This window comes from Salvelinus alpinus, chromosome 26 (assembly GCF_045679555.1).
Source record: "Salvelinus alpinus chromosome 26, SLU_Salpinus.1, whole genome shotgun sequence".
NCBI lineage: Eukaryota > Metazoa > Chordata > Actinopteri > Salmoniformes > Salmonidae > Salvelinus > Salvelinus alpinus.
Genome location: NC_092111.1, coordinates 33,433,846 through 33,448,913, shown reverse-complemented (window position 1 = coordinate 33,448,913; position 15,068 = coordinate 33,433,846). Strand labels below are relative to the sequence as shown.

The 15,068-nt window shown below is 43.4% G+C and overlaps 1 protein-coding gene across 2 annotated transcripts in view; it reads left to right on the top strand.

Moving 5' to 3' along the window:
- The window catches only part of LOC139555215 (elongator complex protein 2-like), a 55,707-nt gene that overhangs the window by 29,362 nt on the left and 11,277 nt on the right, over positions 1 to 15,068 (top strand). For both annotated transcript variants that reach the window (XM_071368827.1, XM_071368828.1), the window contains exons 13-18: positions 3,291 to 3,482; positions 3,854 to 3,923; positions 4,025 to 4,120; positions 6,024 to 6,081; positions 10,405 to 10,477; positions 13,022 to 13,220. In XM_071368827.1, coding sequence (XP_071224928.1) covers positions 3,291 to 3,482; positions 3,854 to 3,923; positions 4,025 to 4,120; positions 6,024 to 6,081; positions 10,405 to 10,477; positions 13,022 to 13,220 — 688 coding nt within the window. The remainder of the gene's footprint in view (positions 1 to 3,290; positions 3,483 to 3,853; positions 3,924 to 4,024; positions 4,121 to 6,023; positions 6,082 to 10,404; positions 10,478 to 13,021; positions 13,221 to 15,068) is intronic.

Genomic DNA, 15,068 nt, shown 5'->3' with positions numbered 1-15,068 from the left:
CTCTAGCATTTCACCCCATCCTACATTGACATGATTCTTCTGCCCCCTGGCTGAGTATAGAGAGAAAGATGGTGTCTCCTATTGCCCTGGAAAAGGTGATCTTCACTGATACAGTATATCCCTTAAACAATGTAAATTACGCTTTGGTCCTATTATTGCTCACACAATTTCTGTTTACTGCAAATTGAAAAACATTGTAACTGGGAATCAAAATGGCAGGCCCGTACTCCAATATTTCACAATAATACCTTGCCATCTGGAGGGTGGCCTTTTGCATCCAATAGTCCAAATGTGGAATACGTAACCTTACCGATATCATGTACAGAAATAGTTTGAGAACTTTCCAAGATTTGAAAGATGCATACACATTACCAGTGTTAGCAATTTCTGTTCTTTTCAGTAACACAAACTCTAAAGTAAATCAGGGGGAGAAAAATAGGTTTATTCAGAGAGGACAAATCAAGATGTTATGCTGGGAGTCAGATGTTCAGTTTCCCCCTGTCCTCAGCTTTTCCCCACAGAACAAAGAACAGGGTGCCACTTATAACCCCCCACCCTAGCCTGGGGTTGACAAATCAGAAGTCCTTGCCAGACAACATGGCTAATGGCCAAATAACAAGTATCCCACTCCAGACTCAATGTACAGACCAATGAAAACGTGGCCCACGTAACACACGTAGCTCTGAGTTCATGACTGACATCCCACAGATCCTAAACAGATGTTGAACTGAAAACCAACTCCTATTGATTGTTAATCCTAGTCCTCTCGTCTCCTGCGTTGTGCATTTTATCTTCCAAATATTATTACACCAGGCAACTCCTTTTTACGATATTTTCAACTTAGGTCATCTATGCTGGCCTATGGAGTCCCTTTGGAAACCCAACTACCAAAACATCCTATGATGGGATTTATAAATACATTATCTTGGCTCCCGAAAGGACTGATCTCTATAATATATAAACAACTTTTGGAAAGGTCATTCTGAGCTAGGCATTCAAAAAGTATGATCTTGGTCACCTCCCTGACCAAGGCCCTTCTCCCCCGATTGCTCAGTTTGGCCGGGTGGCAAGCTCTAGGAAGAGTCTTGGTGGTTCCAAACTTCCTCCATTTAAGAATGATGGAGGCCACTGTGTTCTTAGGGACCTTCAATGTTTCGGAAATGTTTTGGTGTCTTTCCCCAGATCTGTGCCTTGACACAATACTGTCTAGGAGCTCTACGGACATTTCCTTTGACCTCAAGGCTTGGTTTTTGCTCTGACCTTATAGATAGGTGTGTGCCTTTCCAAATCATATCCAATCAATTGAATTTACCACAGGTTGACTCAATCAAGTTGTAGAAACATCTCAAGGACGATCAATAGAAACAGGATGCACCTGAGCTCAATTTCGAGTCTCATAGCAAAGGATCCCTGATGTTCAACAATAACATATTCTGACAGAATGTCAGTTCTACATTCCTCTCTCACTCAGTGATATGGTTAAGGATACTTCATATTTTCAAGTTTAGAACTCAGGACCTGTCAGTTTGCTGAGGATTTTCTATTTATTTAATCCATTTTAGACGTTACAAAATGTGGAAAAGGTCAAGGGATCTTTTAATTTTATTTATTTATATATATATTTTGACCCCCTTTTTCTCCCCAATTTCGTGGTATCCAATTGTTAATAGTTACTATCTTGTCATCTCTACAACTCCCGTACGGGCTCGGGAGAAACGAAGGTCGAAAGCCATGCGTCCTCCGAAACACAACCCAACCTAGCCGCACTGCTTTTTAACACAGCGCGCATCCAATCCGGAAGCCAGCCGCACCAAACACCGTGCACCTGGCGACCTTGGTTAGCGTGCACTGCGCCCGGCCCGCCACAGGAGTCGCTGGTGCGCGATGAGACAAGGATATCCCTACCGGCCAAACCCTCCCTAACCCAGACGACGCTAGGCCAATTGTGCGTCGCCCCACGGACCTCCCGGTCGCGGCCGGCTGCAACAGATCCTGGGCGCGAACCCAGAGTCTCTGGTGGTACAGCCCTAGACCACTGCGCCACCCGGGAGGCCAAGGTCAAGGGATCTTAACGCTTTCCGAAGGCACTGTATATACAAAAGTATGTGAACACCCCTTCAAATTAGTGCATTCGGCTATTTCAGCCACATGTATAAAATCAAGCACACAGTCATATAATCTCCATAGACAAACATTGGCAGTAGAATGATGAATGATGATTCATGCTTCACAATCTGGATGAAGGACGTATCTGGGTTGAGCGAATGCCAGGAGAACGCTACCTGCCCGAATGCATAGTGCCAACTGTAAAGTTTTGTGGAGGAGGAATAATGTTCTGTTTTTCATGGTTTTCAAATCAAATTGTATTAGTCAATTGTATTTGTCACATGCGCCGAATACAACAGGTGTAGTAGACCTTACCGTGAAATGCTTACTGACAAGCCCCTAACCAACAGTGCAGTAAAATAACAATAGCGAGACTATATACAAGGGGTACCGGTACAGAGTCAATGTGCGGGGGCACCGGTTAGTTGAGGTAATTGAGGTAATATGTACATATAGGTGGAGTTATTAAAGTGACTATGCATAGATAACAACAGAGAGTAGCAGCGGTGTAAAAGAGGGGGTGGGGGGGCAATGCAAATAGTCTGGGTAGCCATTTGAATAGATGTTCAGGAGTCTTATGGCTTGGCCCCTTAGTTCTAGTGAAGGATACATCTTAACGCTACAGCATACAATGACATATTTTAGACGATTCTGTCCTTCCAACTTTGCGGCAACAGTTTGAGGTAAGCTCTTTCCTGTTTCAGCATGACAATGTCCCCATTCACAAAGTGAGGTCCATACAGAAATGGTTTGTCGAGATCAGTGTGGAAGAACTTGACTGGCCTCCACAGAACCCTGATCTCAACCCCATCGAACACCTTTGGGATTAATTGGAACGCCGACTACGAGCCAGGACTAATTTCCCAACATCAGTGCCCGACCTCACTTATACTCTTGTGGCTGAATGGGAAGCAAGTACCCACAGCAAAGTTCCAACATCTAGTGGAAAGCCTTCCTAGAAGAGTGGAGGCTGTTATAGCAGCAAAGGGGGAACCAACTCCCTATTAATGCCCATGATTTTGGAATAAGATCTTAGACGAGCAGGTGTCCACATACGTTTGGTCATGTAGTGCATCTCTTTCCCCTTCCCACAGCCCACCTGGAACGAGATCGCTAACTGTAGTACTGTATCTCAGTATGTCTTCAGTAGCTCTTCCCCTCTGTCCCCTGTGTCTTAACTACAGCCTACCTGGCACGAGATCTCTCGCCCCCAGATCCACGGCTATGACATGCAGTGTCTGGCCATGGTGGGCCGCTTCCAGTACGTCTCCGGGGCCGACGAGAAGGTCCTCCGGGTGTTCCGCGCCCCCCGCAACTTTGTGGAGAACTTTGCAAACATCTCTGGCACGCCTCTGGCGAAACTGCTGGCCTCCAGTGTGAGTAGTAGTTCCAAAATCCTGCTTTGCTGTTGGTCGAAGTACCAACATTCTGTTTTGTTATTGTTTGAGCAGTGTGTCAATCAACGCCAGTTGCTTCCTACATCACCCCCAATGGCTACTGTTGGCCTCAATCTTAATTCGTCCTTCCATGATTCCTCGCATCCTATGTCCATGCCTCCCCATCAACCATATTGGAGAAGATCCCTCCCCCCGGACACTTCTTCTCCAATGCATTTTGAGAAGTAGGCAAGGGAAAAGGATGCGAGGACTCGAGGTGAAATGAACTGGAAAAGAGCCTAGAACTTTGAAATTCCCATTTGACCCCTCTCCCCTGTATGTGTGTGTGCATGTCTGTTTCTCTTTCCCAGGACACTGTAGATCAACCAGAAGGGGCCAGTACCCCTGCCCTAGGTCTCTCCAACAAGGCTGTGTTTCAAGGTACGGCTCTAAGTCCATCCTAAACTTGGTCTTTCTGTACATAACGGTCAATGTCTCGTTACATCTGGCTGATTTTGATAGTTTCTTCTTTTGATTGACAGGTGATCTTGCTCCCAAGACCAATGAAGAGGGAACTGGGTTCAACAGTGTTTCTGACCAATACCAAGAGTCCTACTTCCACCCTCTCACCCTTAATGGTATTGTATACTGAAAAATGACCATCCCTATTACAATATTAGGCCCATTTTTTAAAAGCCGCATCTGTCTGAGGCATGGCTCCCACAATACATAAGACCTACATAAACCTTAATACGGTTTTCCATTGGGATGGGATAAACTTCCTTTCTACACTGCCTCAGTGCAGCCCATCTCTCCTTCACTCTCTCCTTATTTCTGTTTATTCCTTTAAGGGACAATGACATCCAGCCTTCGTGACTGACTAGTTATTAAATGCCTCTGCTCTGTTCTATTTTGTTCTGCTCTGTTGTTTAATGCTCTGTTCTGCTCTGTTCTTTAATGCTCTGCTCTGTTCTTCTCTGTTCTGCTCTTTTCTACTCTGTTCTTTAATGCTCTGCTCTGCACTGTTCTGCTCTTTTCTACTCTGCACTGTTCTGCTATGCTCTGCTCTCCATGCCTGCATTTTAGAAGAGGGGGATGAATCGGAGCACCTGCAGACATGTAATTACTAAATAAGGATGAGAAGCAGCGCAGGAAGAGAAGGATGGTGGGATGAGGGCGAGGGGAGTGGGAGAGAGAAAGAGATGGAGAGCGAGACTGGGGGAGAGGGCGAGAGTGTAAAGAGGGAAGGAGGGTTAGCGAGAGGAAGATGAGAGACAGATCTAATTGTATTTGTCACATGATTTGTAAACAACAGGTGTAGACTAACAGTGAAGTGCTTACTTACGGACCCTTCCCAACAATGCAGAGAGAAAAAAATTAAGGAAAATAATAGAAACAATAACAGGAGAAATAAATCCAGAATGAAAGAGAATCAAGGGATGGGGAGCTTTGGGTGCCTTGCCTCTAGTCAAACACTGTCATGCGTTGTCATTCATTGTGATTGTAAAAATCTCCTTATAGTCTTGAGATCATCATTACAATGACGTCTTATAGGATTACAGAGTTAGGATATTAATTACTTGTGTGTGTGCGCGTGCACAGAGCGAAGTTATAATATTGATGACTAGGCTACAGGGCTATGTGTGTCTGCATGTACAGGTCTACGGGGAGAGAGAAATGAGGTGGACACGGAATAATGAGTCGTTAACAGAATAATGAGTTTACACAATAGTGAGTTGTCAACACAATAGTGAGTTGTCAACAGAATAATCAGTTAACAGAGTAATGCCATGTCTCTGATTAACTACTAGAGAGGATTAAGGGAAGGAACAATTTGGGAGAAACAGGAAGCCTGGGACAAATAACAACGAGAGGGAACGAGGCTTTACATGTCATGTGTAATGAAGGAGAGTAAGGATTGCGTAAGAGTCTACGTCCCAAATGGCACCCTATTCCTTACATAGTGCACTATTTTTGACCAAGGCCAATAGGGAATAGGGTGCCATTTGGGATACACACTGTGTCTGCAGGAGTAGATAGTGAAGTTGTCTTGGCATGGGTGGAGAATGAGAGAAGGGGTACATTTGATTCTCATTTCGCAGCACCCCTCAAAGCTAACAGCCGTTGAAAATTGGGAGATAAAGCGTCGTTGTTACAAAATGGCTTTTCAGAAATAGCGAGATGAGGGTTACGTATTGGAGCTAAATGCTAACGATGAGCGCTGTGAAGAATCCGAGAGAGAACATTGTCTTGAGGCGGTCAATTCTGTTCTTCATTCTGTTTCGTGTCTCCAGTGTGTCTCTTCTTTAATTCTCTCCCTCTTGTCACTCCCTCTCTCCCTCCCTGCTTAACATTAGGGTTGTTACACAAGAAAATCATAAATGCCAGCGACATGGATACAATCTCCACATAGATACAATCTTCATTTCAGTCAATTGGAAAATGGTTCCCATTAGGGTGAATGTTGAATATATTAAATACAATAGTTATGTAATTATTTTGAAATTGACTTTCTTTGTAATTTTGTGTGTGTGTCCACAGAGCCACCTCCAGAGGACCACCTCCTCCAAAACACACTATGGCCTGAGGTCCAAAAACTGTTAGTGTCCCATGATCATTCTAACAGTCCTTTCATTCCATCTTCACACATACACACACATTTTCGGTCTCAATGGCTATATTTACACAGGCATCCCAATTCTGATCTTTTCCCACTAATTGGTATTTTGACCAATCGGATCAGCTATTTTGCCAAATATCAGAATTGGGCTGCTTGTGTAAAGGCAGCCAATGTTAGAGTACCACTTTTGCACACGCTTCATCAACTACAGAATCAGATGGGGACTTGTCAGAAAACGTTTCAGCACTCTTTCCTGCTTTCTAGGAATGTACACAAGGCATCTATGATTTCAACCTTTTGTGAGCAGCATCCATTTTCCTTGCGACACGACTTTTCAACGCATTTCTCATATTTATAGACAAATAACTGGTTATGTTTTGTTTCGCCTCCTGTGAGGGTTAATGGGTCTGAACATTTTTCTAAACCCCGTTCAGAGCCAACCAGCCAAAGACCTCCCACCAATCAGAATGCAGATTTCCCCATGAGCCTCTTCTGTGCCCAGGAGAATATATCGCCTCCATTTGTTGCCAATGTTAAATCTATTTACCAGTCAGTCCTGCATTAACATGACATACAGCTTTGACATTTACTGCAAGTGCAGCCATTGTGTTTTTGAATAGCACTTTTCTTACTCCCATTTGGCAACGAATGCATTGTATAACTGAACGTGTAATAGCAACATTAAAATTCATGTGGTGTCATATTTTTGATTCTGTGGTAGGGTTTCTATTTTGAGTATATTTCTGAATATGAAATGTTTGGTAGGTTGAAAGGATGAGATGTTTCTGCACTCGTGTGTGTGTGCAGTCTGCTATTCTGGAGTCCCGTACGTCACTGTTTAATTCCACAGTCTAGCTCTAGCGTGCTTTACCAGTAAGGTATCTGTGTCTTCTTAACCTTTGCAGCCTGTGTGAGTAGAATCTACATAATTCCAGCTAGAAAACCTTCCGCTCTCTGGCTGGGTCCCAAATGTCACCCTAGTCCCTACAGTTGAAGTCGGAAGTTTACATACACTTAGGTTGGAGTCATTAAAACTCGTTTTTCAAAAACTCCACAAATGTCGTGTTAACCTATAGTTTTGGCAAGTCGGTTAGAACATCTACTTTGTGCATGACACAAGTAATTTTTCCAACAATTGTTTACAGACAGATTATTTCACTTATAATTCACTGTATCACAATTCCAGTGGGTCAGAAGTTTACATACACTAAGTTGACTGTCTTTAAACAGCTTGGAAAATTCCAGAAAATGATGTCATGGCTTTAGAAGCTTCTGATAGGCTAATTTACATCATTTGAGTCAATTGGAGGTGTACCTGTGGATGTATTTCAAGGCCTACCTTCAATCTCAGTGCCTCTTTGCTTGAAATCAGCCAAGACCTGAGAAGATAATTGTAGACCTCCACAAGTCTGGTTCATCCTTGGCATCAATTTCCAAATGCCTGAAGGTACCACATTCATCTGTACAAACAATAGTACGCAAGTATAAACACCATGGGACCACGCAGCCGTCATACCGTTCAGGAAAGAGACGCATTCTGTCTCCTAGAGATGAACGTACTTTGGTGCGAAAAGTACAAATCAATCCTAGAACAACAGCAAAGGACCTTGTGAAGGTGCTGGAGGAAACGGGTACAAAAGTATCTATATCCACAGTAAAACGAGTCCTATATGGACATAACCTGAAAGGCCGCTCAGTAAGGATGAAGCCACTGCTCCAAAACCGCCATTAAAAAGCCAGACTACAGTTTGCAACTGCACATGGGGACAAAGATCATACTTTTTGGAGAAATGTCCTCTGGTCTGATGAAACAAAAATACAACTGTTTGGCCATAATGACCATCGTTATGTTTGGAGGAAAAAGGGGGAGGCTTGCAAGCCGAAGAACACCATCCCAAAACCGTGAAGCACAGGGGTGGCAGCATCATGTTGTGGGGGTGCTTTACTGCAGGAGGGATTGGTGCACTTCACAAAATAGATGGCATCATGAGGCTGGAAAATTATGTGGATATATTGAAGCAACATCTCGACATCAGTCAGGAAGTTAAAGCTTGGCTACAAATGAGTCTTCCAAATGGACAATGACCCCAAGCATACTTCCAAAGTTGTGGCCATCACAAAGCCCTGACCTCAATCCCATAGAAAATTTGTGGGCAGAACTGAAAAAGCGTGTGCGAGCAAGGAGACCTACAAACCTGACTCAGTTACACCAGCTCTGTCAGGAGGAATGGGCCAAAATTCACCCAACTTATTGTGTTAAGCTTGTGGAAGGCCACCCGAAACGTTTGACCCAAATGAAACAATTTTTAAGCAATGCTACCAAATACGAATTGTGTCTATGTAAACTTCTGACCCACTGGAAATGTGATGAAAAATAAATGCTGAAATAAATCATTCTCTCTACTATTATTCAGACATTTCACATTCTTAAAATAAAGTGGTGATCCTAACTTACCTAAGACGATGAATTTTTTACTCTGATTAAATGTCAGGAATTTAATCAGATGTCAGGAAAAAAACTGAGTTTAACTTCTTTGTGATAGGGGGCAGCATTTTCACTTTTGGATGAATAGCGTGCCCAGAGTGAACTGCCTCCTACTCTGTCCCAGATGCTAATATATGCATATTATTATTACTGTTGGATATAAAACACTCTGAAGTTTCTAAAACTGTTTGAATGATGTCTGTGAGTATAACAGAACTCATATGGCAGGCAAAAATCTGAGAAAAAATCCAAACAGGAAGTGAGAATTCTGAGGCTGGTCGATTTTCAACTCATCACCTATTCAAATCCCAGTAAGATATGGATCTGTTTGCACTTCCTACGCCTTCCACAAGATGTCAACAGTCTGTAGAACGTTGAATGAAGCCTCTACTGTGAAGTGGGGCCGGATGGGAGGTTTTTCAGTCAGTGGTCTGGCAGAGTGCCAGTTCTTGGTCAAGCGCATTCCAAATGATATCGCCTTGCGTTCCATTACTTCTGTAGACACAAAGGAATTCTCCTGTTGTAACGTTATTTAATATTTATGATAACAACATCCTGAAGATTGATTCTCTACTTAGTTTGACAAGTTTATTCGACCTGTAATATAAATTTTAGAAGTTTTCGTCCGACGTTCGCCTGGATCTGCGCGAGCGTTTGGACATGTGTACTAAACATGCTAGCAAAAGTAGCTACTTGGACATAAGTAATGGACATTATCGAACAAAACAACGATTTATTGTGGAGCTAGGATTCCTGGGAGTGCATTCTGATGAAGATCATCAAAGGTAAGGGAATATTTATGATGTAATTTTGTATTTCTGTTGACTCCAACATGGCGGAGAAATGTTGTTATATCTGAGCGCTGTCTCAGATTATTGCATGGTGTGCTTTGTACGTAAAGTTTTTTTGAAATCTGACACAGAGGTTGCATTAAGAACAAGTGTATCTTTAATTCTATGTAAAACATGTGTCTCATCAAAGTGTATGATGAGTATTTCTGTTGTTAGATGTGGCTCTCTGCAATTTCTCCGGATATTTTGGAGGCATTTCTGAACATGGCGCCAATGTAAACTAAGATTTTTGGATATAAATATGCACATTATCGAACAAAACATACATGTATTGTGTAACATGATGTCCTATGAGTGTCATCTGATGAAGATCATCAAAGGTTAGTGATTAATTTTATCTCTATTTCTGCTTTTTGTGACTCCTGTCTTTGGCTGGGAAAATGGCTGTGTTTTCTGTGGCTATGTACTGACCTAACATAATCGTTTGGTGTGCTTTCGCCGTAAATCCTTTTTGAAATCAGACATGTTGGCTGGATTCACAACATGTGTAGCTTTAATTTGGTGTCTTTCATGTGTGATTTCATGAAAGATAGATTTTTTTAGTAATATATTTGAATTTGGCGCGCTGCATTTTTTTCTGGCTTTTGGCCAAGTGGGACGCTAGCGTCCCACATATCCCAAATAACTTTGGCCAAGGTTTATGTAAACTTCCGACTTCAACTGTATATAGTCCACTATCTTTGACCAGAGCTCTGTGCACTAATAGGGAATTGTGGGCCATTTGGGACGTAGTCGCTCTGTTTCATATGCCCATGTGTAGAGCCTGGCAGCTCTGACACCAGAAGCGTGATTCTTAGATGCGCCATTTTAAAGCTTTCAGGAGGATTGTTTGTGCTTCAAGTTTGACCACTTGTCTTTTATCACAGTCTTATCTGGTGACTAAGCTCTCATCATTCCTCTTCGCTCCCTCCCCTCTCTCTTTTTCATCTTCTCTTGCTCTCTCTCGCTCTCTCCCTCTCTCTCTAGGTACGGACATGGCTTTGAGATGTTCTGTCTGGCGTCTGACAGTGGGAGGACGGTGGTGGCGTCGGCATGTAAGGTAGTGTGACAAGTTGGAGGACAAATGCCAAACGTCAATCTGTGACTGTAGCAAAGCACATTGTACTTTATTAGCAGGGGTTGGAACTGGTTCTGGGAACATAACTGAAAACAATAAATTGTTTTAACAAATAGAGGAATCAGAACCGTGAACTAAAGTGATCTATACTGTTCTGGAACATTTCATTTAAAAGCATGGGAGCCGGTTAATAACGTTATTTTATTTTATGTTCCTGGCATCTACTGTAGGCTACTGACGTTGCTAGTCTACTGTAGGCTACTGACGTTGCTAGTCTACTGTAAGCTACTGACGTTGCTAGTCTACTGTAGGCTACTGACGTTGCTAGTCTACTGACGTTGCTAGTCTACTGTAGGCTACTGACGTTGCGAGCCTACTGTTGGCTACTGACGTTGCGAGTCTACTGTAGGCTACTGACGTTGCGAGTCTACTGTTGGCTACTGACGTTGCGAGTCTACTGTTGGCTACTGACGTTGCGAGTCTACTGTTGGCTACTGACGTTGCGAGTCTACTGTTGGCTACTGACGTTGCGAGCGTGATTCAGAAATTGGGGGGATTTTTTCTTATTTGAGATGACTGGATTAACCTTTTCAATGCTAATTAGGATAGTATAGTTATCACATTTCACATTGGATTTATTAACTACAAAAATGTAAGACGTGTTTTTATTTAAAATTCTGGTGCCGCTCTACACACACAAGCTAGCTAGCTAGCTAGCTCTGGTCCAACCAATGTTAAGCCATCCCCCTAAATCACAGATTTATCCTCTCTTCTTCATCTATGGTATTGAACCTACCTACTTCAATTGCCAGAGGCAGTATCCCGGTTCTCAACTGAGCGCGCAAGGGTCTTTTGATTTCTTGTTAGCGGACAGTGATTTATCAGTTAAAGGTTTAATGCTAAAGGTTAACTTGTGTTTGATCATGTTGACATTGCATCATAACTTATTTCTAAATATGTGTTGCAGATCATCCTCCTTAAATATGTCATTTACTGGTTACAGCAGGGTTTCCCAAACTCGGTGCACGTTTTTGTTGGGGGTCCCTAACACTATACAGCTGATTCAAATGATCAAAGTTTGATGATTAGTTATTTGAATCGGCTGTATAGTGCTAGGGCAAAAACCAATCTGTACTTTACTATTTATATTTTTGACTACTTTTACTTCACTACATTCCTAAAGAAAATAATGTACTTTTTACTCCATACATTTTCCCTGACATCCAAAAGTACTCGTCACATTTTAAATGCTTAGCAAGTCAGGAAAATGGTCCAATTCACACACTTATCAAGAGGACATCGCTGGTCACCCCTACTGCCTCTGATCTGGCAGACTCACTAAACGCAGACAGACAGATTGACATACACACGTTAGCACACGGGAAACCCAACGTTGCTGCTGGACTTGGTAAAGGTCCGTGTCAGTGCGGGTGGACAGTCAGCTTTTTAATCGGAGCAAAATCAATCTGAAAGTGTCTATTTTTCAGAGAAATAACCTGTTATCTACAGTTGAAGTCCATTAGCAGCCATCAGGATCATTCAGATTCCTATCACAACTGGAATGATGTGATTTGAAGGTAGACGTCACCTGACCTGGGTTGTCCAGCAGTCCATGCCGTCGCCTACAGGACATATTTGCTGTGGGTTCCAAATTGGCCCGTTATCTTTCCTGCTGTCTCGCCTTTAGCCAATACAAACATAGGCCTCTATTTTTTTAAGTCACTTCAATAGACTAGACCAGGGTTGATAGTACATCTTTGAGTCAAAGTTTAAAATGAGTGTTTACCAAACACAGAGGGAGGAGAATTGTATACTGTTTGCCCCCTGGTGAGGAATGGAGATAGTATTAGCTAATCTATACAGCACTTGGACAAGCTCGCATTAATGGCTGGTATGGTATCTAACAGAATGAATGGTATAGGGTCCTATGACTATGTTGTCAGCTATGTGTGGGGTCCTCCAACCACTATTCTTCTCTGGTTCTAGGCCTCTTAGGCTGAGCTAGTTCAGTATGGTCCTCCAACCACTATTCTTCTCTGGTTCTAGGCCTCTTAGGCTGAGCTAGTTCAGTATGGTCCTCCAACCACTATTCTTCTCTGGTTCTAGGCCTCTTAGGCTGAGCTAGTTCAGTATGGTCCTCCAACCGCTATTCTTCTCTGGTGCTATTCCTCTTAGGCTGAGCTAGTTCAGTATGGTCCTCAAACTGCTATTCTTCTCTGGTGCTATTCCTCTGAAGCTGAGCTAGTTCAGTATGGTCTTCCAACCGCTATTCTTCTCTGGTGCTATTCCTCTGAAGCTGAGCTAGTTCAGTATGGTCCTCCAACCGCTATTCTTCTCTGGTGCTATTCCTCTGAAGCTGAGCTAGTTCAGTATGGTCCTCCAACCGCTATTCTTCTCTGGTGCTATTCCTCTGAAGCTGAGCTAGTTCAGTATGATGCTCCAACTGCTATTCTTCTCTGGTGCTATTCCTCTGAAGCTGAGCTTGTTCAGTATGGTCCTCCAGCTGCTTCTCTTCTCTGGTTCTAGGCCTCTAAGGCTGAGCATGCGGCCGTGCTGCTCTGGAGCGCCACTTCCTGGCGCCAGCTACAGGCGCTGCCCTGCCACAGCCTCACTGTCACCCAGATGGCCTTCTCTCCCAACGGACTGTTCCTATTGGCCGTGTCCCGGGACAGGACCTGGTCGCTATGGAGACGGGACGACCCCGCCGCCACCCTTACAAACACAGGTGAGCTGAGGACCTGTCTGTCTGCTTTACTGGTATTATGCTTTTTCTTTTAATAGTATTTTCTCCCTGCTTTTGGAGTTAGTTCAGTTTCATGTCAGGTGTTTAAGCAGCCAAGAGCTAGTTTAGTTTGAGTTTAGTCCTGTTTTACTAGTGCGGAGCCATACAACCAACGTCTCAAATCCCCATTTAAACCCAGTCAGGTAAATCACCAGTGACACGGCCCTAACCGGTGAAGCAACTGTTTTTCTTTCCCTATTTGCCTGTGGCGGGAGCCTTGGTGGGTTCCCCTGCGCCCGGCGAACTGGCAGTCTGTTCCAGTTGAGCCCTGAATTACTCACAGGCTCACACGTGCACGCACAGACACACTCGCTCTCTCTCTCTTAACCAGTCTAGACTTGCCAATCGAGGGGCTGGAAAGCACAGCCGGCCCGTGAAGACAGGGATGGAGAGTGGCTGTAGCTGGAGGTAGAGAGAAGACAGGCCTCCCTGAGCTCCGACAGCAAGTGTGTGTGTGTAGGGAAAGGGGGATACCTAGTTAGTTGTACAACTGAATGTATTCAACTGAAATGTGTCTTCCGCGTTTAACCCAGCCCCTCTGAATCAGGGGAGATGCCTCAATCGACATCCAGGTATCGGCGCCCGGGGAGCAGTGGGTTAACTGCTCCCCGGGAGCTCATGTGTGTGTGTACACTGCTACTAGCATGGCTCTATCTGGAGACGGGCTGATACAGGCAGATACAGGCAGACTAGGTATTAGTAATCAAACGGAAGACAAAACTCTTTCTTTAACCAGAGATCACATTTGTTTCCCCCAAATACTGTGACAACTATTGGGTGGTATGTGCTTTGTGGCTTGTCACAATTTTTTTTATTATTATTTGTTTTGACTCTAGTGTTCCATTTGTACATGTTAATTTGCGCGGCACAACAAAAAAAGAAACCATGCCAAGCATCACACAGTTCTTCTCCCTAAAGTCCCATTCCCCTCAGTTTCACTCAATTGTGTTCCGACCCCCACCCCCCCACACACACACACACACACAGGTGCTGAGTTCGCACACAAGAAACATGCCTATACAAACTGAGACTAGAAACATGCCTATACAAACTGTGGGACTAGAAACATGCCTATACAAACTGTGGGACTAGAAACATGCCTATACAAACTGTGGTACTAGAAACATGCCTATACAAACTGTGGTACTAGAAACATGCCTATACAAACGGACTAGAAACATGCCTATACAAACTGTGGGACTAGAAACATGCCTATACAAACTGTGGGACTAGAAACATGCCTATACAAACTGTGGGACTAGAAACATGCCTATACAAACTGTGGGACTAGAAACATGCCTATACAAACTGTGAGACTAGAAACATGCCTATACAAACTGTGAGACTAGAAACATGCCTATACAAACTGTGGGACTAGAAACATGCCTATACAAACTGTGGGACTAGAAACATGCCTATACAAACTGTGGGACTAGAAACATGCCTATACAAACTGTGGGACTAGAAACATGCCTATACAAACTGTGGGACTAGAAACATGCCTATACAAACTGTGGGACTAGAAACATGCCTATACAAACTGTGGGACTAGAAACATGCCTATACAAACTGGGACTAGAAACATGCCTATACAAACTGTGGGACTAGAAACATGCCTATACAAACTGTGAGACTAGAAACATGCCTATACAAACTGTGAGACTAGAAACATGCCTATACAAACTGTGGGACTAGAAACATGCCTATACAAACTGTGGGACTAGAAACATGCCTATACAAACTGAGAGACTAGAAACATGCCTATACAAACTGTGAGACTAGAAACATGCC